Source organism: Neopsephotus bourkii, unplaced genomic scaffold (assembly GCF_033783945.1).
Source record: "Neopsephotus bourkii isolate Nb327-2 ecotype Australia unplaced genomic scaffold, CSIRO-AGI_Nbou_v1 NB_743, whole genome shotgun sequence".
Classification (NCBI taxonomy): domain Eukaryota; kingdom Metazoa; phylum Chordata; class Aves; order Psittaciformes; family Psittacidae; genus Neopsephotus; species Neopsephotus bourkii.
In genome coordinates this window covers 3,414-15,318 of record NW_026901241.1, presented here as the reverse complement: position 1 = coordinate 15,318, position 11,905 = coordinate 3,414, and the positions used below count along the sequence as shown (strand labels likewise).

Sequence of the window (11,905 nt, the reverse complement as noted above, 5' to 3'; positions counted from 1 at the left end):
GAAAAGGGAAGGAATCCCATAGGGAAAAGGGAAAGAATTCCATAGGGAAAAGGGAAGGAATCCGATAGGGAAAAGGGAACGAATCCTATAGGGAAAAGGGATGGAATGCTATAGGAAATAGGGAAAGAATTCCATAGGGAAAAGGGAAGGAATCCCATAGGGAAAAGGGAAGGAATCCCATAGGGAAAAGGGAAGGAATCCTATAGGGAAAAGGGAAAGAAGCCTATAGGGAAAAGGGAAAGAAGCCTATAGGGAAAAGGGATGGAATCCGATAGGGAAAAGGGATGGAATCCGATAGGGAAAAGGGATGGAATCCGATAGGGAAAAGGGATGGAATCCGATAGGGAAAAGGGTGGAACCCCATAGTGAAAAGGGAAGGAATCCTTAAGGAAATAGGGAAAAAGCTCAGCTTTCCCCATCCCCCTCTCCTGTTTTCCCCCTTCCCTGATCCAGGATTCACCCCCCCAACCCCCCCCCCCCATAATCCAAGGCGGAAGCGAATTCCTTGGGAACCGGGCAAAGTCCAACCGGGAATGGGGGGGTGGGCAGGATTCCAGCATCTTCATCCCGGCCTTAAACCCTTGGGAATGCTGGGGCCGGGTTAATCCCTAAGGAGCTGCTTTGGGGGGGGAGGGGGCAGGCCTATTCCCAAATCCCCTTCCCAACGGAATGGAAGCGGGGGGTGGGGAATGTTGTCCTGCTCCATCGCATTCCCAATGGGGAACCCCAATGGGGATCCCAAGGCCTGGAGGAGGAGGGGGGGCCTGTCCCGAGGCCTCCTCCCCTCCATGGCTCACACTGGAGGCCCGGAGGCCGCGGCCTAACCCCCCACCCCCCCCGCTCCGGTCCCTACCAACCCCCTCCCCTCCCCTCCATCCCCATCCCCCCCTTTGGACCCCTCCCTTCCCCCGGTACCGGCCCCGTTCCCGGCCCCGTTCCCCTCATCCGGTACCTGCGCGGCCTCCTCAGGCCCGGCCCCTGCGGTTGCCGTGGCAACGCGGCAACGCTTCCGGTGAAGCCGGAAGTGGACAAGGATCTGGGCGGAAGTGGGTGGTGATGGGGGGGGATAAAGGAGGATTGGGGTGGGGACAGGACGCGACCAAGATGGCGGCGGGAGGGGAACGGCGCCACCTAGCGGGCGGGGGGTGGTGGGTGCAGGGTATGGACCAGCATAGCTCGGTATGGACCAGTATAGAATCATAGAATAGTTCCGGTTGGAAAGGGCCTTAAGATCATCCAGTTCCAACCCCCCTGCCATGGGCAGGGACACCTCGCTCTAAACCATATCACCCAAGGCCTCGTCCAACCTGGCCTTGAACACTGCCAGGGATGGAGCATTCACAACCTCCCTGGGCAACCCATTCCAGTGCCTCGGCACCTTAACAGGAAAGGATTTCCTCCTTAGATCCAATCTAAACTTCCCCTGTTTAAGTTTGTTGGTCGGTTCGGGGTCGGTTCGGGTCATTTCGGGTCGGTTCGGATCACTTCGGGTCGGATCGCGTCGGTTAAGGTTGGTTCGGATCTGTTCGGGTCAGTTTGGGTCCGTTCGGCTCGGTTCGGTTCGGCTGGACTTGGCTCGGTTTGGGTGTTCTCGGCTCTGCTCGGCTCGGCTCTGCCTGCCGGCCGGCTTCGACTCAGTTCAGCTGTGTTCGGGTGAGCTCGGCTCCGTTCGGCTTGGTTCGGCTCGGTCCGCGTGTGCTCGGCTCAGTTCGGGTGTGTTAGGCTCGGTTCGGCTGTATTCGGCTCTGCTCGGCTGTTTGGGTACCCTCGGCTCGGTTCGGGTGTGCTCGGCTCTGCCTGCCGGCTCGGCTCAGCTCGGTTCGGTTCGGCTCGGTTCGGGTGTGCTCGGCTCAGCTCGGCTCAGTTCGGGTCGATCCGGGTGTCCTCGGCTCTGCCCGCCACGTCCCGCTCCCCACAGGCACGGACTCAGCGGCGCCGCCCGGTCCGGGCGTTATCTGGGCCCGGGACCCCCCGGGGTGACGCAATCAGCGCCCGCCCAATCACAATCGATCGCTATCGATCACCCGCCAGCCAATCACCGTCGATCACCCGCCAATCACCCGTCTCCTGCCGGGTGCCGGCGGCTCTTTGATGTGCAAAGGGACCGGAGGGAAGGGGAAAGGGGGAATGAGGGGATACAGGGATGCAGATTGGGATACAGGGATGGAAACGGGGATGCAGGGATGGATATGGGGATGCAGGGATGGATATGGGGGTGCAGGGATGGATATGGGGGTGCACGGATGGATATGGGGCTGCAGGGATGGATATGGGGGTGCAGGGATGGATATGGGGATGCACATATGGATATGGGGCTGCAGGGGTGGATATGGGGGTGCACATATGGATATGTGGCTGCAGGGATGGATATGGGTGTGCAGGGATGGATATGGGTGTGCAGGGATGGGTATGGGAATGCAGGCATGGATATGGGGGTGCAGGGATGGATATGGGGATAAAGGGATGGATATGGGGGTGCAGGGATAGATATGGGGGTACAGGGATGGATATGGGGGTGCAGGGAACGATATGGGAATACAGGGATGGATAAGAGGGTGCAGGGATATCGGGGTTCCCCCCCTCCCGCACCCCCTCACTGAGAGGGGTCCCCCTCCCCTCCCCCCATCACACAGGTCCCTGGGGGTTCCCCCACGTCCTCTTTATTGGGTACCACGGGGGGGGGAGGGGGAGGAAGGGGGTCACACAAGGGGGGGGTTCCCCAGAGGTCAACGGAGCGCGGGGGGGGCGGTGTCCGCGGGGTGGCTGAGCCAGACGTCAAAAACGCTCTTATTGGGGGGCGGGGGGCCCCCTCCGGGGCTATGGGGAGGGGGGGGAGGGGTCCGAGGGGGAGGGGGGGGAGGGGCTGTTGCGGGGGGGAGCCCCCCCCATCGCAGCGGCAGCAGGGGGGGGCCGGCAGGGGGGGCTACGGCGTTGGGGGCCACGGCGGTGCTGTAGGAAGTGGGGAGCTGCCCCCATGGGGGAGGGGGGGCCCATGGAGGGGGCGGGGGTGCCCATAGCGGGGGAGGGGGGGGATGAGGATGGGGGAGGGGGGGTAATGTGGGGGGGTCCCCATCAGTTTTATCCGTATGGCTCAATAGGGATGCGATGGAGAAGGAGCTGCGGGGGGGGGAGGAGGGGGGGGGAGGGGAGTGTGGGGGAGGGGACGGGGGGCGGCATCCCCGCAGGATGAAGGGGGTGAGGTCGGGGGGGAAGGCGGCGGAGCCCCCCCTGGCCACGGCCGTGTTCTGCAGGCGCAGCGCCCCCGCGGGGATGCGGCTCAGGTCCACGGTCCAGAAGTTCCCCTTGGCCTGCGGGCGGGAGGGGTCCTTGAGGACCTGGAGGGGGAGAAGGGGGGAGAATGTGGGGGAAATGGGGGAAAACAGGGGGGAATATGGGGGAATAATGGGGGAAATAATGGGGGAAATACGGGGAAATGTGGAAAAACAGAGGGGAAAGATGGGGGAAATGGGGAAAATATGGGGGAAATGGGGAAATATGGGGGAATATGGGGAAATATGGGGAAATAATGGGGGAAATGGGGAAAATATGGGGGAAATACTGGAAAATGGGGAAAATATGGGAGAAATGGGGAAAAACAGAGGGGAAATGGGGAAAAACAGAGGGGAAATGGGGAAATATGGGGAAATAATGGGGGAAATATGGGGGAAATGGGGAAAATGTGGGGGAAATTGGGAAAAATGGGGGAAATGGGGAAAAACAGAGGGGAAATGGGGAAAAACAGAGGGGAAATATGGGGAAATACAGGAAAATATGGGGGAAATGGGGAAAATGGGGAAAACAGAAGGAAGATGGGGAAAAACAGAGGGGAAATATGAGGAAATATGGGGAAAATATGGGGAATAACAGAGGGGAGATGGGGAAAAGCAGGGGGGAAATGAGGAAAAACAGAGGGGAAATGGGGAAAAACAGTGGGGAGATGGGGAAAATATGGGGAAATACGGGGAAATGGAGAAAATATGGGGGAAATATGGGAAAATGGGGAAAATATGGGGGAAATGGGGAAAAACAGGGCAGATGGGAAAAATATGGGGAAATACAGGGAATTGGGGAAAATACGGGGGAAATGGGGAAACAGAGGGGAGATGGGGAAAATATGGGGGAAATGGGGAAAAACAGTGGGGAAATGGGGAAAATAAGGGGAAGTACGGGGAAATGGGGAAAAACAGAGGGGAGATGGGGAAAATGTGGGGAAATGGGGAAAAACAGCGAGGAGATAGGGAAAATATGGGGAAATATGGGGAATGGAGAAAATATGGGGGAAATATGGGAAAATGGGGAAAATATGGGGGAAATGGGGAAAACAGAGGGGAGATGGGGAAAAACAGCAGGGAAATGGGGAAAATACGGGGAAAACCAGCACAGAAATGGAGAAAATAAGGGGGAAAACAGCAGACAAATGGGGAAAACAGCAGAGAAATGGGGAAAATGCAGGGAATGGGGGAAAACATCAGGGAAATGGTAGAAATAAGGCAAAAATGGAGAAAATATGGGGAAATGGGGAAAATACAGAGAAAATGCGAAAAAACAGCACAGAAATGGAGAAAATGCGGGGAAACAGGGAAAAACAGAAGAGAAATGGGGAAAATACAGGGGAAAGGGGGAAAATAAGGGGAAAATGGGGAAAACACAGGAAAATAGGGAAAATACAGGGAAAATGGGGAAACACAGCACGGAATTGATGGAAATACGGGGAAATGGGGAAAAACAGTGGGAAAATGAGGAAAATATGGGGAAACAGGGAAAAATAGCTGGGAAATGGGGAAAAACAGTGGGGAAATGGGGGAAATGCAGCAAGAATGGGGAAAATACGGGGAAATGGGGAAATAAGGCAAAAATGGCAAAAAACAGCACAGAAACGGCGAAAATATGAGGAAAATGGGGAAAAACAGGGGAAATGGGGAAAATATGGGGAAATGGGGAAAAACAGCAGGGAAATGGGGAAAACAGCATGGAAATGGGGAAAATATGGGGGAAATGGGGAAAATACGGCACAAATGGGGAAAACAGCAAGGAAATGGGGAAAATACAGTAAGAATGGGGAAAACACAGCAAAAATGGGGAAAACACAGCAAAAAAAGGGAAAATAAGGCAAAACTGGGGAAAACACAGCAAAAGTGGGGAAAACAGCACAAAAACGGGTGAAACGCAACAGAAATGGGGAGGACAGCACAGAAATAGGTAAAACACAAGAAAAATGGGTAAATCACCCCCAAAAGTAGGTTCAGACACGTGAAAACCAGGCAAAACACCCCCAAAACAGGTAAATCACAACAAAAATGGAAAGAAACACCCGAAAAATGGTTGAATCACCCCAAATTAGGTCCAGACACCTGAAAGCAGGGAAAAACACCCCAAAAAAAGGATAAATCACCACCTAAAATCAGTAAATGACCACAAAAAGTGGGTTCAGACACCTAAAAACAGGGCAAAACACTGCAAAAATGGGTAAATCACCCCCCAAATGGATAAAGCACCCCAAAAAAGTGGGTTCAGAGATCTCAAAACTGGGCAAAACTCCCCAAAAATGGGTAAATCACCCCAGAAAGTGCACTCAGACACCACAAAACAAAACACCCCAAAAATGGATAAATCACCCCAAAAAGTGGGTTTAGAGACCTAAAAACTGGGCAAAACACCCCAAAAATGGATAAATCAGCCCCAAAAGTGGGCACAGACCCACCAAAAAAGGGGGTGTCAGCCCAAAAATGGGTAAATCACCCCCAAAATGGGTTCATACACCCCAAAATAAGTAAATTCCCCCAAAAAATTGAGACAGACCCTTCAAAAATGGGTTCAGACTTCCAAAAAATGGGTAAACCGGCCCCAAAAATGGGAATATGGCCCCCAAAATGGGGAAATCTGCCCCAAAATGGGGAAATACAACCAAAAAACAGATTTATCACCCCAAAAATGGGTTTAGATGTCAAAAAATGGGGATATCACCCCGAAAATTAGCTCAATACACCCAAAAATGTGTAAATTGCCCCAAAAAAGGGTTTAGATGTCAAAAAATGGGGATATCACCCCCAAAATGGTCTCAATACACCCCAAATTGCATAAATCGCCCCAAAAAGGGGGGGTCACACTCAAAACCTGGGGAAACCAACCCAAAACCATGCCAATTTGCACCAAAACTGTGTAAATCAGGGCCAAACTGGGTCCAGAGCCCCAAAATTGAGGGGTTTAGCCCCAAAAAGACATTGGGACCCCCCAAGTGTGAGCCTAGCAATGGGAAGGGGATGCTGCCCATAGAGAAGAGGGATGCCCCCAAAATTAAAAGGGACCCCAAAAAGGGTGATTTCACCCCAGAAAGTGGGACCCCCCTCCACCCCTTCATAGGGGGACCCCCAAATATTAACCCCCCCCAGAAGCGGATGCTGCCCATATGGAAGAGGGATGCCCCCTCCCCAAATTAAGAGGGACCCCAAAAAAGGGCGATTTCACCCCAAAAAAGTGAGTCCCCCCCCGCCTACCCCTCCATAGGGGTACCCCCAAATCTTGCTCCCCCTGGAAGCGGATGCTGCCCATAGAGAAGAGTGGACCCCTCCAAAAAATTAAAAGGGACCCCAAAAAAGGGTGATTTCACCCCAAAATGAATAGGGACCCCAAAAAAGAGCAATTTCACCCCAAAAAGTGGCACCCCGCCATACCCCTCTATAGGGGGACCCCCAAATGTTAACTCCCCCAGAAGCAGATGCTGCCCATAGAGAAGAGTGGACCCCCCAAAATTAAAAGGGACCGCAAAAAAGGGTGATTTCACCCCAAAATTAAAAGGGACCCCAAAACAGGACGATTTCACCCCAAAAAGTGGTACCCCACCATACCCCTCCATAGTGGGACCCCCAAATCTTAACCCCCATGAAGCAGATGCTGCCCATAGAAGAGTGAACCCCCCCAAAAAAAATTAAAAGGGAGCCCAAAAAAGCGTGATTTCACCCCAAAATGAAGAGGGACCCCAAAAAGGGCGATTTCACCCCCAAAAAATGGCACCCCGCCACACCCCTCCATAGTGGGACCCCCAAATCTTAACCCCCACAGAAGCAGATGCTGCCCATAGAGAAGAGGGATGTCCCCCCCAAATGAAGAGGGACCCCAAAAATGGGTGATTTCACCCCAAAATTATGAGTGGCCCCAAAAAAGCGTGATTTTACCCCAAAAAAGTGACACCCCCCCCAAACCCCTCCATACAGGGACCCGCAAATCTTAACCCCCTCGGAAGCAGATGCTGCCCATAGAGAAGAGGGATCCCCCCCCCCAATGAAGAGGAACCCCAAAAATGGGTGATTTCACCCCAAAATGAATAGGGACCCCAAAAATGGCTGATTTCACCCCAAAAAGTAGCACCCCCCCATACCCGTCCATAGGGGGACCCCCAAATCCTTGCCCCTCCCAGAAGCGGATGCTGCCCATAGACAAGAGTGGACCCCCCAAAAATTAAAAGGGACCCCAAAAATCGTTGCTTTCACCCCAAAATTAAGAGGGACCCCAAAAAAGCGTGATTTTACCCCAAAAAGGGGCATCCCCAAACCCCTCCATACAGCGACTCACAAATCTTAACCCCCCCAGAAGCAGATGCTGCCCACAGAGAAGAAGGATGCCCCCCCCAAAAGAAGAGGGACCCCAAAAATGGGTGATTTCACCCCAAAATTAAGAGGCCCCCCAAAAAAGGGCGATTTTACCCCAGAAAGTGGGACCCCCCCCATTCCCCTCCATAGGGGGACCCCCAAATCTTAACCCCCCCAGAAGCAGATGCTGCTCATAGAGAAGAGTGGACCCCCCAAAGAAAATTAAAAGGGACCCCAAAAATGAGTGATTTCACCCCAAAAAGTGGCAACCCCCATACCCGTCCATAGGGGCCCCCCAAATCCTTGCCCCCCCCCTCACCTTGGCGAAGCAGGGGTTGGAGGAGAGGTTGTGCCGCACCGAATCCTTCCATCCCTGGTACCCCCCCCCGAAGAACGGGAACAGGCTCCGGATCTCCTGGATAATCTGGGGGGGCAGGGATAATCCCATTAATGGGGGGTAGGAATATCCCATTAATGGGGGGGGCAGGAATATCCCATTAATGGGGGGCAGGAATATCCCATTAATGGGGGGGCAGGAATATCCCATTAATGGGGGGCAGGAATATCCCATTAATGGGGGGCAGGAATATCCCATTAATGGGGGGCAGGAATAATCCCATTAATGGGGGGCAGGAATAATCCCATTAATGGGGGGCAGGAATAATCCCATTAATGGGGGGGCAGGAATAATCCCATTAATGGGGGGCAGGAATATCCCATTAATGGGGGGGCAGGAATAATCCCATTAATGGGGGGCAGGAATAATCCCATTAATGGGGGGCAGGAATATCCCATTAATGGGGGGCAGGAATAATCCCATTAATGGGGGGGCTGCACCCCTAAATCATCCCCATCACCCCCCCCAATGGAGGGGCCAATGTGGGGACACTCCATTGGAGACATCCCCCCCCAATGGGGATGCCCCAATTAATTGGGACCCCCCCCACCCTATGGGAACCCCCCATAATAGGCCTCTCCCACCCAATGGGGGTTCTCCATTGGAGACACCTCTTGGGGACCCTCCCCACCACCCCAGGGACAACCCCGTACCCAATGGGGAACCCCCCTTATGGGGACCAACACAAACACCCCCTGGGGTACCCCCATCAATGGGGACCCCCCCATTTCCCCTTTAGGAATCCTCCAATGGGGACCCCCCCCACCACCCCACAAAACCACCCCCCCCCCCCCCCCCAACCCCCAAACCCCCCACTCTGGGGTACCCCCATCAATGGGGACCCCCCCCTTTCCCCTTTAAGACCCCTCCAATGAAGACCCCCCCTTTCCCCTTTAGGACCCCTGCAATGGGGACCCCCCCTATCAATGGGGACCCTCCCTTTCCCTCCCCTTTTCCCCCCCTTTCCCCTTTAGGAACCCCCAATCAATGGTGACCCCCCCTTCCCCCCCCCCTTTCCTGCCCCCTTTCCCCTTTAGGACCCCTCCAATGGGGACCCCTCCATCCATGGGGACTCCCCCCACAATGGGGCCCCCCATCAATGGGGACCCCCCCTTTCCCCTTTAAAACCCCTCCAATGGTGACCCCCCCATCAATGAGGACCCCCCCTTTCCCCTTTAAGACCCTTCCAATGGTGACCCCCCCATCAATGAGGACCCCCTTTTTCCCCTTTAAGACCCCTCCAATGGTGACCCCCCCATCAATGGGGACCCCCCCTTTCCCCTTTAAGACCCCTCCAATGGTGACCCCCCCATCAATGGGGACCCCCCCTTTCCCCTTTAAGACCCCTCCAATGGTGACCCCCCCATCAATGGGGACCCCCTCTTTCCCCCCCCTTTTCCCTTTTAGGACCCTAAAAATCAATGGCGATCCCCCGTTTCCCTCCCTTTCCCCTTTAGGACCCCTCCAATGGGGACCCCCCCATCAATGGGGCCCCCCCCTTTCCCCTTTAAGACCCCTCCATTGGTGACCCCCCCATCAATGGGGACCCCCCTTTCCCCTTTAAGACACCCCCATCAATGGGTCCCCCCTTTTCCCCCCCTTTCCCCCCCCTTTTCCCTTTTAGGACCCCCCCATCAATGGGTCCCCCCCTTTTCCCCCCCTTTTCCCCTTTAGGACCCCCCCTCTCAATGGGACCCCCCCCGGGGTGGGGGCAGGGAGGTGTCGCTGCAGCCTCAGCGCTCCGGGCGATGCAGCGATAGCGGCGATAGCGGCGATAACATCGACAGAGGCGACAAAGCCGACACCCCCCCCCCCCAATGGCGCCCGGCCCCCCGCGGGCTCATTTGCATCGGCGCCGGGACCGGAGGGACCGGTCCGGGGGGGGGGGGGGGGGTCGTGTGGGGGTCACGGGGGTCCCAAAGGGGCCCTATGGGGGTTGGGGGGGGTTGGGGGGTTCTCATGGGGGTCCTCATCCCCCCCCCATCCCTCATAGGGATGAGGGGTTGGGGGTGATGGGGGGGTCCCAAAACCGGGGTAATACCGGAGGTACCGGTGATACCGGGGTGATACTGGGATGATACCGGTGATACTGGGGTGATACTGATGGTACCGGGGTGATAAGGGCGTGATACTGATGGTACTGGGGTGATACTGATGGTACCGGGGTGATATCGGAGGTACCGGTGATACCGGGATGATGCCGGAGGTACCGGGGTGATACGGGGGTGATACTGATGGTACCGGGGTGATACTGGTGGTACCGGGGTGATACAGGGGTGATACTGGGATGGTACCGGTGATACTGGGGTGATACTGATGGTACTGGGGTGATACTGGAGGTACCGGCGTGATACGGGGGTGATACTGATGGTACCGGGGTGATAACGGAGGTACCGGGGTGCTACCGGGGTGATACTGATGGTACCGGGGTGATACCGGTGGTACCGGGGTGATACGGGGGTGATACTGGGATGGTACCGGTGATACTGGGGTGATACTGATGGTACCGGGGTGATACTGGAGGTACCGGCGTGATACGGGGGTGATACTGATGGTACCGGGGTGATAACGGAGGTACCGGGGTGCTACCGGGGTGATACTGATGGTACCGCGCTGATAACGGAGGTACCGGGGTGATACGGGGGTGGTACCGGTGATACCGGGGTGATACCGGGGTGATATCGGTGTTACCGGTGGTACTGGGGTGTTCCCGGGGGGGGGGGGGGTTCGGCTGTTCCCGGTGTCTTTCCGGGGGGGGGGGATTCCAGTGTTACCGGTGATACCGGGATGTTATCGGGGGGGGGGGGGTGTGTCGGGTGTTCCCGGTGGTACCGAGGTGTTACCGGGTGGGTTCCGGTGTTCCCGGGGGGGGTTCGGGTACTCCCGGTGTTCCCGGGGTTGTTCCCGGTGTTCCCGGGGGGTGTTCCCGATGTTCCCGGTGTTCCCAGGGTTGTTCCCGGTATTCCCGAAGTGTTCCCGAGGGGGGATTCGGGTGTTCCCGGGGGGGGGGGGGGTTCAGGAGTTCCCGATTTGTTCTCGGGGGGGGGGTCCCCGATGTTCCCGGGGGGGGTTCCCGAAGTGTTCCCGGGGGGGGTTCCCGATGTTCCCGGTGTTCCCGATGCTCCCGATGTACCCGGGGGGGGATTCCCGGTGCTCCCGGGGGGGTCCCCGATGTTCCCGATGTTCCCGATGTTCCCGGGAGGGGGTCGGGGGTTCCCGGTGTTCCCGGGGGGGGGGTCCCGGTGTTCCCGGTGTTCCCGGTACCTGCGCGAGCTTGAGGCGGCGGCCCGGGGCGGCGCGGATGACGAGCGCGATGAGCGCCAGGTACGAGTAGGGGGGCTTCGGGTGGCGCCGGTACCGGAACCGGGGAGGGCGGCAGCGGGGGGGGGGGACGGCCCCGAGAGGGGCTGGGACCGGGCTGGAGTCCAACGGCAGCGGCGGCATCGCGGGGAGGGACGGGACGGGAATGGGATGGGGATGGGATGGGAATGGGAATGGGACGGGATGGGAATGGGAGTGGGATGGGACTGGGATGGGATGGGAATGGGAGTGGGATGGGAGTGGGATGGGATGGGATGGGGTGGGATGGGATGCATGGGATGGATGGGGTGGGAATGGAATGGGATGGGTTAAGATGGGGTGGGATCAATGGGGTGGGATGGGAGGCATGGGATGGATGGGATGGGTTAGGATGGCATGGGGTGGAATGGATGGAGTGGGACGGATGGGATGGGGAGGGAATGGGATGGGTTAGGATGTGGTGGGTTGGGAATGGGGGAAAAAGAAGGAGAGGGTGGGATGGGAGTCATGGAATAGATGGGATGGAATGGAATGGGATGGGTTAGGATGGGATGGGGTGGGATGGGAGGCATGGGATGGATGGGATGGGAATGGAATGGGATGGGTTAGGATGGGGTGGGAT

At 56.6% G+C, this 11,905-nt stretch overlaps 1 protein-coding gene across 1 annotated transcript; it reads right to left on the bottom strand.

Moving 5' to 3' along the window:
* Positions 1-2,726: 2,726 nt before the first annotated feature.
* On the bottom strand, positions 2,727-11,427 carry LOC133212888 (forkhead box protein H1-like). Its single transcript, XM_061354719.1, has 4 exons — positions 11,248-11,427; positions 7,906-8,010; positions 3,166-3,335; positions 2,727-2,817 (listed from the first exon to the last, which is right to left on the bottom strand). The coding sequence occupies exons 1-4, from the start codon at positions 11,425-11,427 to the stop codon at positions 2,727-2,729; spliced, it is 546 nt and encodes a 181-aa protein (XP_061210703.1).
* Between the last annotated feature and the right edge of the window lie 478 nt (positions 11,428-11,905).